The 14,835-nt window shown below is 43.7% G+C and overlaps 1 protein-coding gene across 1 annotated transcript in view; it reads right to left on the bottom strand.

The window, feature by feature from the left end:
• cacna2d3a (calcium channel, voltage-dependent, alpha 2/delta subunit 3a) overlaps nt 1-14,835 on the bottom strand; it is a 633,142-nt gene that overhangs the window by 514,148 nt on the left and 104,159 nt on the right. Inside the window, exon 3 of the mRNA XM_067998742.1 lies at nt 4,837-4,953. Within this exon, the coding sequence (XP_067854843.1) occupies nt 4,837-4,953 (117 nt within the window). The remainder of the gene's footprint in view (nt 1-4,836; nt 4,954-14,835) is intronic.

The raw sequence follows: 14,835 nt of genomic DNA, 5'->3' as shown, positions 1-14,835 counted from the left end.
ACTGTAACACCCCAGTCCTTTGAAATCAATAGACAATGCTGAATTGGTAATGTCTGCTATTCTTAGATCTGTTATCCTCTAAAAATATCAATCTTACAAGAATCTTACTTGTTCAAGAGGTGGCTCCAGGTCCCTCTGCTCTTGCACCCCCTCAAAATAGTACCATTTAGAATATACTTCCTTCTTTCCATGTTGTACCTCCCAAAGAGCATCACTTCACACTTACCCACATTAAATTGCATCTGCCGTCTGTCTGCCCATTTCACCAGCCAATCTAAGTCCTCCTGAAGTCTGCTACTATCCTCCTCACAATAGTGAAACCTGCAAATTAGGGACACCTAAGGGACTTGCATCAGGTGTCCTTTATTTGCAGGTGTCCCTATTTTCAAAATGGTCATTGCATGTGCAATAAACCGGATGAGCCAAATATCCCGAGATTGGCTATGTCTCCTGTAGCATTCCTTTTTTTCGTCCTCACCTGGGATCGTGCCTAATTCTAGAGCCCTGCCAGCAGGATGTGATTTCAGTTCATTTTCTGTTTATTGGGTTTCCCAGTTCATTACCATCCCAGGGTCCTTTACCATTAAGGGAGGGATGTCTTGATCCTGGGATCTGCTATGTTGGAAGCCTGCACAGAGCACGGTGGCTGCTGTAGAGCCAGAGTGCCTGAGCAGTCACAGCCAAATTGTGGGAGATTAATGTCCTGCAGACCGCTGTCCAGGAGCCCCTCCCTCCATGTGCTACAGCTGCTAATGTTTGAAGTGCTGGGAGTGGGTAGGGAACTGTTGCAGCTCATCAGTATCTAACATGCTGGTGGAGTAGGGTTGTCAACTCTGGTTGGAGGCATGATCACGTGATGTTCTGACCATCTGACCATGTGATGCCTGATCACATGACCCTACAAATGTTATTGGATTTACCTTATAAAGGTTGGGTCCCCTGTAGTTGCGAATCTTTATTTGTGGTTTTGCACCAGCAGCTGTTATGTAAGAAGTTCGAAGAACCAGGAGGCTACCCGTGAGCAGGTGAAGGGGAGAAACCATTTTCTCCATCTCTCCCACCGAGTCCCCAGTCTCCATCTCTCCCCCCCCATTCCTCAGTCTCGATCTACCCCAAACTTTTGAGCCCCCCTCCATGATTTCAGGCCACCCCCCTCCCCCAGTGATATCAGGCCACCCCCACCCCAGCAACATCAGGGTTCCTGATTCCCGACTCCCCCGGCCAGCCGAGGCTCTCTGCGGGTGACAGCAACGAGCAGTAGCCAGTGACGAGCTCCATGGAAAAGGTGGGATATGATTCTGTTTAAAATTAATGCGGTTTAACCTCATTCTGACTCCCGATGCCAGGCTAATGGTTAGTCATTACTTGCGGTACCTCAAATAAGTGTCTGTTATTCATGTGGAGTGAGATTTGATGTTGCCAGGTGCAATTCCCGGCTTTTGTGGAATAGGGAGCTCTTTACCCAGCATCCATAGCGGCAGAGAAACTGCTCTATCGCACTGTTGCCTTACCTGCATGTCCCGTGTTTCAAGTTGTAAATGGACTTGATGCATTGAAGGCTGTCCGTAGTTCGGAATTTGCAAGTGTCCGTTGTTTCAAGGTGCAGCTTGTATATTTTACAACGTAAATTATTTGGGACTGTCAATGAGTGTCTGTTTTTTGCAGGTGTCTGTTTTTTGCAGGTATCCGTTTGTACGGGTTTCACTGTAGTTACTATAGTTACTACATTGCCAAGTTTTCTATCATCCGCAAACTTTGAAATTGTATTCCCTATACCCAAGTCCATGCCACTTATATATAAGAAAAGCAGCGGTCCTAATATTGACCCCTAGGGGACCCCACTGCATACTTCTCTCCAGTCAGAAAAACATCCATTCACCACTACTTTCTGCCTCCTATCCCGTAGCTAATTACGTACCCAACTTACCACCATTCCCATTAATCCCATGTGTTTCTATTTTCCAAATAAGTCAGCTATGTGGTACTTTATCAATGCCTTTTGAAAGTTCATATACACAACATCTACTGCACTACCTTCATCAACCCTCTCTGTTACTTCATCAAAGAAGTCAATCAGGTTAGTCAGACACAAGTTGTCTTTAACAAATCTGTGCTGGCTGTCCCTTATTAATCCAAGCTTCTCCAAGTGAGAATTAATTTTGTCCTTGACAATGGTCTCTAATAGCTTTCCCACCACTTATGTTAGATTGATCGGCCTGTAGTTACCAGGTTTATCCCTCTCCCCTTTTTTGAAGAGGGGTGTAACATTTGAAATCCTCCAGTCCTCTGGCACCACTCCCATAGCCAAGGAGGATTGTGGTCAGAGCTTCTGCTATCTCCACCCTTGCTTCCCTCAGCAACCTTCGAGTCATCCCATCTGGACTGGATGACTTGTTGGGCATGATTTTATCGGGGGTGCGTCGGTTTTGTCGTAAGGACGAGTTTTTTTTTGTATGTTTCCCGCCCGACAGGCCTGCCTGGTTAACAGGCTAGCCGCAGCCGAATGGGAAAAGAGGAGGGAAGAGGACGTGAACAGGTAAGTGTTAGATGGTGGGGGTTGGGGATCATCGGGGGTCAGTCGAGTCATCGGAGGTCTCAATTATCGGGGGAGGGGCTCAGTCATTGGGGAGATCGTGGGGGGGGGTAGGGGGTCGGAGATCGTGGGGGGGGAGGGGGTCGGAGATCGTGGGGGGGGGAGGGGGTCGGAGATCGTGGGGGGGAGGGGGTCGGAGATCGTGGTGGGGGGAGGGGGTCGGAGATCGTGGTGGGGGGAGGGGGTCGGAGATCGTGGAGGGGGGAGGGGGTCGGAGATCGTGGTGGGGGAGGGGGTCGGAGATCGTGGGGGTGGTCACTGCAGGTGGGCTTGTTGGGCCTGGGGAAAGCACTCCTGCTCCTCCGGCCCCAGAAGCAGTGCGATAAAGGCACTTACCTGCAGTTTCGGGTCTTCTTGCCTCCTCTCAGATGGCGTGAAGGAGAAGGCCCGGGAATCCCGGCGCCCAGGGGTTAAAAACAAAAAATCTGTCAAAATGGAGGCCTGTAGCCTCCTTGAAAGCTTTTAATGACCGACCCGCCTCCTGAGAGCGGATTGGTCACCCACCCCTCGTCTCGCCTCCGTTAAAACCAGAAGTGGGCGGGTTGGAAGTGGGTTGGGGGCGGGTTTTAGATTTATAAAATTTTTACTGCCTCCCCCGCCCCAACCCACCTGTTTTTCCCATTTAAAATCATGCCCGTTAACTTTGAGTGATGCCAATCTATTTAGCACCTTCTTTCTATCTATTTTTATCCTATACAATTTCTCTACATCCTCCTCCTCAACTGCCACATTAACTTCATCCTCTTCTTTTGTGACGACAGATACAAAGTACTCATTCAGTACCTCTGCCTCCACAAGAAGACAAGTAACTTTCATGGCAGCAAAATGGGGTTAGAAGCTGTTAATAATGGATTTCCACTCCATAATCTATTCCCCCGAATTCCCTCACGCTTTCTGAAATCTGCCTATCGAGTCCTCAGTGTCCTTAGTTGTATAAAATATACTAAAGGCTAGTTGCGCTGCAGTTCTAAGTTTCCTGCTATTACACTTGCAAGGCACTTGGGGTAAATTAGACTGAGAATTGCGAGGCACAGCTGTTGCCAGGATCAACTGAGATAGGCAGAAGGGAGGAGTTTCTAATCCTGAAGAGCGAGGTGAGCCTCAGTTAAGGTTTCTGCAGCTAGGAATAACTTTGTGCAATGTCGGCTCTGAATACTGTGATGACATCGAGCAGGGATACTAGCCTCCAATGGGTGTCATGCCATTGTAAAGGGTAGATGGGGCTCTTTAGTCTTGGCTGCAGCCCTCTTAAAAGAAGGTACTGTGAAGATAAAAACCATGAGGAAGTCAATGAGAAACCACCTCAGCTACTCTTCCCTAGTAAGTGGCTCAGGAATCTCATGTTTGAGATTTGAGTTAGGGCAGAACACAATGGATGGAAGGACCAATGAAAGTGAAATTATACTAGATGCTTTGGTGGCTATATAAATGCAAGTTTGTTCTTACATGATATGTGTGGATGAGTTTATACTGGGTGCTGCACACACAAATATGCAATGTATGACATTATGACATTCAGCAAATACATGTGTTCGGCAGCTGAAGTGCCCAATTGTGTAGCAAGTATAACTTTTGAGCAAAACTGAAGTGTATTAAACAGAAATAATCCCTTATGTTGCGAGGTAAGCAAAAGTGTGGCACCAATTCATTGCAGGTTATAGTAAAAGCATTACCTGCCACTTGTTCAGTGCAGGGAGTTCTCACCAAGACATGGCAACCTACAATTATAGTTGCAAAGTAATGCAGGCCAACTACAAGTACATATTACAAATAGTTAGGCTAAGGTAAAAGGAATAGATTTAGTAGAGTTGCAATGTGTTCCCGCTCCTACTTCCACTCATTCACCTCACCAGAAAATGAGAGGATTTACTGACAGGTCTCGGGAACAGGTTATATGCAATATATATATATATAAAATTAATTAGGTTAGAATGAGCAATAACAGTCTTACAGAATTAATATTTTTCACGTTTTGATGCAGCTTGTGGGCAATTCAGAGTAGAGGGGGATTACATTCTTATCAGTGGGATGCAGATTCAATTCTCATTAATCATGTGAACAGTGTACTGCTACAGTGTAGCATCTTCATGTGTGCACTTGCACCTAGGAAAAGGTTGTCTTTAACAATTAATTGTTTCAGAATATTACCTTTGAAGGTTTTCATGATTGAAAATATCTATATGATGCAAACAGGTTTCTGTTACAATGCACATTATCAAAAAACATCTTATGGATGTACTTACTCTTACTGCTTCAGCTTTATTATGAAACATTTGTTCCATATCCTTTGCCAGTTTTTTGACAAGCTGGCGGCCATCTATTTCCTCAACAATTACAGATTTTTCATGCTCTTTATATTTCTGTAAAAAAACAAAAGGAAATCAGTTCATGTGTTTAACACTATTCTTGCTAGCAGGTACTAGGGAAAATAAAATGTTTCTAGTTAGACAATACTGTATCATCTTCTAAATTTCATGCCTAAACCTGACTAGAACAGTGAATACACTTCAAAAATACTTCACTGGCTGTGAAATGCATTAGAACGTCCTGGGATCGTTCTTGGGAGAAAGTTCTTTCTTTCTTTGATGTAAACTCTAGCCTGGAAATTACTGTGATGAATATCATACAAACACTAGAACGTTTGTATCAAATTCTTCTCTCCATTACTTTAATGGTGGCATTAGCTCATTTAAGATAAATGGGTCAACTCCTCCTTTAAAAGAGTAAAAAATTTGAATCAAGTGTGTTAAGTGTTTGTAACATCCAGCCTTATAGATCATCCTGAACTCAGCAAACTCCAAATAAATCCTAATGCAGAATCAACTTCTGCTGTAAACAGGACAGAACCAAAACTGAAAAAGATACCAATTTAGCATAAATTTTAAACAAATTAGCACATCCAAAACATTGGTACAGTTACATTTCTTTTTCGTAGAGTTTCAAAGGATATGAATATTACAGAAGGCTCAAGTGTGTGCAACATTTCAAAAAGCGACAGTAGACAGGATGTGACAGAGTAACAGGTGATGAAGTAGTACAAGGCAATGGTGATGTGCTGCCGTCAGAGGAGATAGAATCACATGGGGTAAGGAAATGACGAGAGAGTGAGAAAGACATGTACAACTAGCAATACAAAAACAACACAAAATAAGTCAGATAACGTATCCAACGATTTACTGTGAGCAATACCAGGAGAGATACATAGTTTTAAAAATATTGATCTTGTGCATTTTTGTCACGGTTTGAGAATTTTATCTATTTTAGGGGGAGAAGGGGAGACTAAAGGATTGGAAGAGCTCTTGCAGGATTTGTGATGAGTTTCTCTGTGGGTTATTTTTAGGCCACCATGCTAGCTGACTAGCGCGGTCCCCTTCCCTCTAGAAACACAGCTGTGAAAATGTATTACATGTGGAGGAGGCCAAAGGGAGCAGAGGGGAGCAAGTGTGATTAAAGTGTGACCACTTTATCTCTTGTGGGGGAAAGGGACTGAGCTAGCACTTGCCCACCAAAAAAAAATACATTGTATGTATAAATAAGACCCAATTATATAAAGAAAACTCTAGGAAAGAAGCAAATCCCAAACCCAGGCTAAGAAGATATAGTCCCATAAGAGCGCATCTTATTGGACAAATAATAAGATATAATAATATAATAAGACATAAGCATAAGTTTAAATATGTTAGTAAATTATTTAAATTTGCATGTGATTGTGTTTTTTAGGTTTGTATGTAGTTAGTTAGCTGAGAAAACATGATTGGTCAAAGAAATTGGAAAAAAAATGTTTGAGCAATTTGACTATAATCATTTAGTGGCAGTTGCTGATTTCTGATTGGTAGCTTTGAAAAATAAATGAGCAATTTGATTAGTTCATTTTGAGTGGTTTGCTGGTTTGTGACTGATAGCTTTTCCTATCTTTCAATAATTGAGCAAATCAGCATGATCAATGTAACAGATAGTGCCTATCTGAGCCAATCCAACACGAGTGTGATGGACAGTTTGCATTTGTTATGCTTTGAAGTGCTAAGTATCCAGTAAAAACTTACCCCACATACAGAATTTTATATCCAATATTTTAATATTTGGTACCTTTTCTAAGAAGAAATTTTAGCCCACACCTGTTCCTAATTGCCATATGTAATAAAAATAGACCATGCCACATGTAACTTTTAACTTGCAATTCACTCAAGTTTCAATCCAAGTGACTCTAGGCAGATTTTGTTGTCTCCCCTACCCCTGTGGTGGACAGGAGCAGCACACCGGAAATGCACTGCTCCTTCCTATCCAGGGCCAGGAGTGCCAAGATTTCCTGTCCCAGGTCATGTACATAGCCCAAGGCATCCCCCGGCGCACGACTGTCACTTGGCAAGCTCGATCAGCAGCAGAAGCAGGAAAATCATGCACAGCTGCAGGCCAGGAATGCCACCTCCTACCTCATTTAAGTGGCTCCATTTGGCCTGCATCCATTGCAGCATAGGCCAAGCTCCATACCCCCAAAAAAGCCCCAGAAATCCCAGGGTTACATAAAAGGCCCTGCAATATTGACAAACTAAGTCTTCCCCCCAAACTTTTTCCTGACCTTTGAACCTGGGGAACTGAATATTCCTGAGTCAAGGGTCGAGAAAATCAGCTCTATCGTTTCCAAATCCTTGCAACAGTAGATCTACATGAGTGGATGTAAGTTTTTGTTTTCGCTAAAGTTAAAGTTCAATAAAAAAGGAACAGTTAACAAAAGCTTCTTCTGGTTATTTGGTCCAAAAGCATTTCTTGTGTCATAAATATTCCAACTTTGTTATTGACCCAGTGAGCTAAACTTTATAAACCATTAAAAGTGATTGATGGTGACACTACATACAGCTTGAGCAGTATGCATCATTTGTTTAATGATTCCTTTAATTGTGTAATACATTAAATTTACAGTATAATTTAACACTTCTGATAGATTTATAATGTTGCTTATGTGAATTAAAAATGAATGTGTGTCTCTAATTATAATAACAAAATACTGCGGATGCTGGAAATCTGAAATAAAAACAGAAAATGATGAAAGGGCATCGACCTGAAACGTTAACTCTGTTTCTCTTTCCACAGATGCTGCCTGACCTGCAGAGTATTGCCAGCATTTTCTATCTTTATCTCTAATTATAATGAAGTTCTTTGGCAAATCATGTTGTTAGTTGTGATAGCACCCATTGTACTTCAAAGGAATTATTTTATCAAATGATTATTGCCTATAAAGAATGATAATCTATTCAGAGGTTAGAAATATATGTACTTCCAAAGAAGTTACAAACATATGGGCCTTCATTTTAGCACCCGCTGTCGGGTGCGTTCCTGGCGGGGGGACTCCGAAAATCGGGGAATCCCGGAGCGGGTCGGGAGCCCGGCTCCAACCCGCCCACTTCCAGGTTCCCCACAGATGACGCGCAGCCCCCGCATGTGGGACTCCCGCAGGCAATTAAAGCCAGCGGGGTGCCACTTGAGACTATTTACATTGCTATTTCAGGTCATTAACAGACCTGATTAAGGGAATATGTGAGGAGGGGTGGGATTTTAGAAACAACTGGGACTGTTTCCCGTACTGGGGGAAACACTCCCAGTTGAAATGAACGTGTTGCAGCTATCAGCCTGTCGCAGCTGCAAAGGTCCATTTGAGAGGGGGGGGCGGGTGGGGAGGGAGACCCGCACTCATTGCAGGAGGCCACTCTGTCACTTGGGACAAAGTTTGGCCTCCACCACCCTCCTCCTGACAATCAAATTCACCAACTTGCACACTTACCCCGGGATCCAGAGACATGTACCTACCTTGCGGACCCCCTCAGATGTACATCTTCCAGATGGGGGCCGCCGTAGCCGCAGTCGTGACCTCCTCAGAGGGCGAACAGCATCACCAGCCTCGCCAGCCAAGCCGTCCACCTCTGACACGTGGAGCTCCACAACAGAGTGCTGTGACACATCCACCTACACAGCAGGAGGGAGGGCAACTGCAGAGAGAGATGCGTCGCAGTGGGCACTACCCTCGCCACAGGGTCCACAGACCGAGGCTCAGCTTCCTGGACCTCTCTGAGCAGCAGTACACACGGAGGCTCAGAGTCACTCAACATGTAGTCGTGGACATCTGCAGCCTCCTTCTTGCCGAGCTGCTCCCGGCTGGCCCGAGCACCATCTTCTTACCTGTCGCTGTCAACGTCACCACTGCCCTCAACAACTTCTCCTCCGCATCCTTCCAGGGTGCCACCGGGGACATCGCCGACGTCTCTCAGTCGTCTGCACAAAAGAGCCCTGCAAATACGCCTACACCCACTCTGCAGTGACACAATGGGTGGCATCAGGTGTGGGTCTTCATTATGATCCTCAGGAAAGGGCATAATTGCACAAACCAGACAAGATTCGCAAAGACATGGCAGTAGTGGTGCCAATATAATATGTGATGTGAGTTGGTCAGAAATTAAATAGCAGTAAAAACCATGACAAACCCTCAAACACCCTTGTGCATCCCCTTCATGCTCACAACACGTTTGCCTTACGCTTCCTACTGCACATATGTGATGCATGCCCTGTGGCTGCAGCACAGCTAGTGGCAGGTTGAGTGAGGCTGACCGTGAAAGAGATGCATCAGAGGGTGAGTATGAGATAGAGCCATGAGATTGTATGAGGATTGGGTTGAGTGGTAGTGGCAGGATGAGTACTGGCGAGGTGAGTAAGTGCAGGTAAGATGAGGATGAGTTTTGAGTGGGTGTGAGGGGTGATGTGACAGAGTAGTGTTGGCAGTGCAGAAGGAGATGTGGGGTGGGAGCGGTGATGTGGCAGACGGAGTGCAGGGGAAAGAGTAAGTGTACTCACTTTGGCTGACCTACTTAGGTCATTGCAGCGCCTCCTGCACTGTATGCAGGTGGGCGATATGTTGGTGGTGCAGGTGACCTCCTCTGCCACCTCGAGCCAGGCCTTCCTGGTGGCAGAGGCAGGCCGCTTCCTCTCGCCCGCCGTGGGGAAGGTTTCTGTCCTCCCCCTCCTCCTCACCCCATCTAATGATACCTGGAGTGAGGCATCATTAAACTGGGAGCAGCCTTCCCCCTGGGCTGCTCCATGCTGTAATTTTTCCTATTTGTTGCAGCATCTGTCAGTGGAGGACTGTCCCTTTAAATAGAGCTCCTCCAGCTGACAGACCTTACTGCGCATGCGCAGTCCGTCCAACGCGCAGATCAGCAGCAGGGAACCCAGAAGACCAGGTAAGTGGATCCAATTAGGCTGCGATCACGCGCGGGGCAGACTGATTTCACCGGGCGCGTTACCAACGTGCCCAATCGCCCCCCCCGCCGCGAACCCACAGCCCTGGTAATAGCGAGCCCATGGTCTCCCACCAAAACAATGTTCATTACTTTCTATTTTCCTCCCAAATCTCTCTCTCTACTGTGGCTGATGGCTTAGCCTCCGGAGTCTTTGTCCGTTAATTTAGAGGGTTCCTCCAGGACTCTTTCCTCTTTCCCACTCGGCTCCATCTTCATATCAATGTCTTCCTCTACTCATAATCCAAGCTTATCCATACCAATGCTGAGGATTCCACTTTACATTCACCAACTTGATTGAATGTTCACAGCCTCCAGTCCACTCGTGTGCAATAGTTGAATCATCGCATTTTGACCTATGTGCCCTTCAATGGGGCGATGAACATGTTGTTTATTTCAGTTCTTCAAGAACAGTTTCTTCAAATCTCTCACAACTCTGATCAACACTTATCATCTCTCACCTTTGATGCGTCACCCTTAGTCCTTCATAGAATCATAGCAATTACAGCTCAAAAGGATGCAATTTGATTTTTCAACTTTAATCCATTGCCCTGTCCTCTCCTTATATCCTTTTGTATTCCGCAGACTATATCAGAATGTAGTGGAGATGACAACAAATAATTGTAAACCACATTTCTACTCAGCATTGATATTTTATTTACTTAAAATACTTTTCTAAATGTTGAAGTTAAAAAACTTATGTTGCCAGTATTTCCTCTATCTCTCCACACCAATCTTTGAAATCCATTGTAGAGCCAACCCTTCGGTATCTTGGCTGTTCAGCCTCCTGAGTAAAACTCTATTTTTTAAAATGCTCAATCTGATTTGGCAGTCTCTTCTCTTAGAGCTCACAAAGTACAGCTGAGGGAAGTCATATGACCCTCTAAGTCATCCTTCCATAGAAATCTACAATCCCCATCGCAGCATCTAATTACGTCTTAAATGATTCCAGAGCTTTTGCTTCCATTACTCCACCCAGAAAACCTTTTTTCAGCTTTCCTCCATTGTGTAATTCTTTGCAATTATTGCATGGAAAACTACTTCTTGACATTTGTCCTGAACTAATCCTTTACATTTGGCATTTAACTTAAAATAGTGCTGCAGAGCTATCTTTTCTATTGTATCTAGTATTTAATGTACCTCAATAAGATAACCTTTTATTCACATTATTTTAAGATTTAAGAGACCACATTTTTCTAGCCTAGCCCATATTCGGTTCTGTCACGAGGGGATCAGCTATGTGGCCCTTTTGTACTCTACCTCCAGGGCTTGGGTGTTTCTCTTGTGCCTCAGTGTCCAGAACTAAATACGATACTCTAGGTGTGGCCTGACCAGAGCAGTGTACAGCTTCACTATGAAGACCTCAGACATGTACTATGCTGATTTGGCAATCTTGCTAATCAGTTCAGCATACTGTTAGCTTTTTGACTGGGGATCAACAATGTCTACGCATGCTAAATTTTGAGTCTACTATCACTCCCAGATCATTTTCCTAACTAGTTCAACAGTTTAATGATTAAGTTGTCCCTCCAATTCTTTCTTTCAGTATGTTATTATTAGCATATACATGGCCCCTAAATTTGTTAGCACATGAAAATGGGCATGATTCCGGCGGTGCACAGCCAGAACGGAGATGACCAAGGACTATCATAAATTCATCACTGGGTCTCATCATAATAATTTAGCTACACTACAGGCGCCAATCAGCCGTCCTGATGCAGCTCGCCTGTCAGGGCCTTACCAATTTTGCCCCAGGCCAAGGCCCACAGTTAAATCCAAGAGAGGGGAAGTGATCAGATGGGGGTAGTGAGGGCAAGCTGTCAGCGGCCCACGGTTATTTTGTGGAGCCAGGAGGAGCATTCCACAAAAAAGCGACAATTTGTAAGTTTTGGCGCCTTTTTTGAGTGGCCCTTTAAGAACTGTTGGTTTGGCTGCTCGAGACCCAGAAATGATAGTCGAAGCACAAGCTCCAACTAAGGTAAACTAATTTAGAAATCCTGGTCTGAAATGGGCCAACCCAAAAAATTGCTCTGATCAATTTTGCAGTGGCCCGAATGCCCATGCAGATTGGGCATGGATCTCTGCCCTGCTAAATTGGTTTTTACTGCACCCATTCTAGGCCCATAAAACAAGTGCAATGATGCTGAATTTAGACCCCTATGCGTCGAATTTAATCTGCCATAGTTCTATGACAGATGCCTACTTGCAAATTTGTCTAGACCTCCTGTAGTTCCTTAGCTGCCTTGCCAAAGTCGAGTGCTCCCCCCCCACTCCAGTTTAGTACCTTCTGCAAATTTAACCAAATTGAATTTCATTTCTGAATCCAAATAATTTATGTAGATTACGAACAGTAGGAGGCCCCAGATCTGATCCCTGGGATACTCTACCCAATAGTTTTCCCAGGCTGATATTACTCATTGGGTGCAATTTTCAACTTATTGCTACAGTGTAAAACTGGCATTGCAGGTTCGGTTCCTGTTATAGAAACCATCAACTTTCCTTTCCATTGAAATCACTCACTCATTGGATAAGCTCATTGAGCCATTAAGTGATTTATCCCCTCCGTGTTTCTTTCTCTTTCAGTAGAGAAATGCTGCCATGCCACCTACCATGGCCAAAATCCAGAAACTGATGTAATAGTAACTCAGAGTATGAATTCACATTCAACTAATGTGTGACACATTGCATTGACCGGAAGCTGCATTTAAAGAGGCACTCACCTACAAACACTTAGGTCATTAGGATTTGTGTGCCATTCTGAGTAGTGCATAGTCAAGTCTTCCTGCGCTTCCAGTTTGCTTCTTTCTGATTTTTCCCCCTCTTACCTACCCTCATTAAGCACTCACTGCTTATCACGGGTGCTGTTTTTGCTTCACTATTTTGGATGGACGAACACTTGGAGGAAGAGGAGCAGCAGCAACAACAATCTGAAGAATCAGGACAGGCAGCAGCTGGGCCTGATAGAAGACAGCGGGTGAGGAGGGCTACTCATAGAAGGTCTGACCCAGCCCAAAGAGTCTATAGGCCAAGACTTACTTTCTTAGATATTTCTGAGGAGGCTGTGCTTCACCAGGCAGGCTGTTGCTGACCTATGCAGCCTCTTGCTGCCTGCTGGACCAGGGGGCCATGCTTTGCCAGTGATTGTCAAAGTTTTTCGCCACAGGCTCCTTCCAGGAGATGTTGCCTGCATCTCCCAGTCTGCAGTTCACAGCTGCATCACACAGGTCACCAATGCTCTCCGTGTCAAAGCAAACCAGTACATTACCTTTGCGATGGATCCTAACAGCCAGAATGAGAGATCTCTGGGATTTGCAACAGTGGCTGGCTTCCCTTGTGTTCCGAGCATAATAGTCTGCACTCATGTAGCGATCAGGAAACCAGAAAACTTGTAGAAAATCTTTATAGTAACACTGCTAAATTCACATGTTAGCATATAAATATTTTAATAAAATCAGCTTCATTTAGAAAGATAAATGAACAGTAGCTTCTGAAAATGAGAAGTAAATACTCCTTAATCAAGTTTTTCTTTGGTACATTAGAAGCACAGCTGGAAAGTCACTGCTTTTCAGTGGGAAGTGTTTCTGGTTGGTAGGGATTTAGGCTCAAAGACAAGAAGATTTATCATTTTTTGACGGGGATGCAGTAAAGCATTGCTACAACAGCATCCACTTTACCAGATCATTTCACACAAACACTAGGAAAAGAAAACCACTACTTCACTGTCAGCACATTTAATGTTTTTCATGCTTTTGGGTCACATTTTTTTCAAGACAACTGAGCATCTAGTAATAACCTGCCAAAAGTGAGCTAGAGGGAGTTCAAGTTTGAATGATTTTGGCAAATCCAAACAATTGACATTAAAAAAAAATCAGTACAAATGAAAGACAAGTTAGGTGGGGGTATGGTAGGGGATCGGAGACATGCAGAGAACAAAGCCATGGAGAAAGAGATAGGACAAAAACTAATCATAACAGCTATCCTTGAAAACATATTTTTAAAAACCAGAAGATAAGAAGATACATACTAGAGAGTTGCAGGAAATCTGAAGCGATTAGGAAGGAAACATCATTTGGTAACACAACGTTGTTTTAAAATTGAATATTTTCACAATTCATTTCACATAGCAACACATAATGCAGACGATTTGCATGTTGAAAACTTTTGTGTTTACAACTGTAATGTAAAAATCTGTTTTAGACATGTTTTACTTTTCAGAAATCTTGTTCTCAAATAAACAATTATCCTTTGAATGGTGAACTAAAATATGTAAATTTGTTACAAATCAGTGGTCAGAAAGCTTGAATGTACATTTCAGTGATACAATTTTGAGAGTGCTGCGAGTGGACAGCATCGAGTTGTTCTGCCTGCCATGGCCGACATATGCTATATATGCGAGTTGTATTTTGCAGGGGCTACGGCTGAGGTGGTTGGTCTAAAAGTTTATTTGGTTCAAGTGAGTGCAATGAGCTGGATGTAAACTGTTAGCTTTTGGGATTTAAAAGAAAGTTACAAAATATACAAAAATGTATAGAATTCGTCTTTTTTTTTAAACTGGTAGTTGCGGTTTTGGAATCTTGGAGCATGTGCATTTTGACATGCGGAAGGATAGGTAGATCATAAGACAATTACAGATGAAGAAAGCCACTCAGCCCATTTAAAGAATCCATCTAGAAAGATTATAATATCCTCAATGTGCCATTTCATTGTTTCTTAAATGATTCCAGGGCTTTTGTTGACTTTACTGTATTGCACACATTGATCACACATTGTCTAAGAATTTAATATCAGTCCTAAACCTACCTTTTACTAGTTTGAACCTGTAACTCCTTGTTCTACTTCTGGGGTTTATTTAATATTTTGGATTAACTTCGCCTATACCCTTAACAATCTTATAAACATCTCTCAGATGCCTCCTTTCTGGGCTAAAAAAATCCACATTTCTCCAGTCTGGTTTCATAT

This window comes from Heptranchias perlo, chromosome 17 (genome assembly GCF_035084215.1).
Source record: "Heptranchias perlo isolate sHepPer1 chromosome 17, sHepPer1.hap1, whole genome shotgun sequence".
Taxonomy (NCBI): Eukaryota; Metazoa; Chordata; class Chondrichthyes; order Hexanchiformes; family Hexanchidae; genus Heptranchias; species Heptranchias perlo.
The sequence above is the reverse complement of the archived record's forward strand: the minus strand, read 5'-3'. Positions and strand labels throughout refer to the sequence as shown.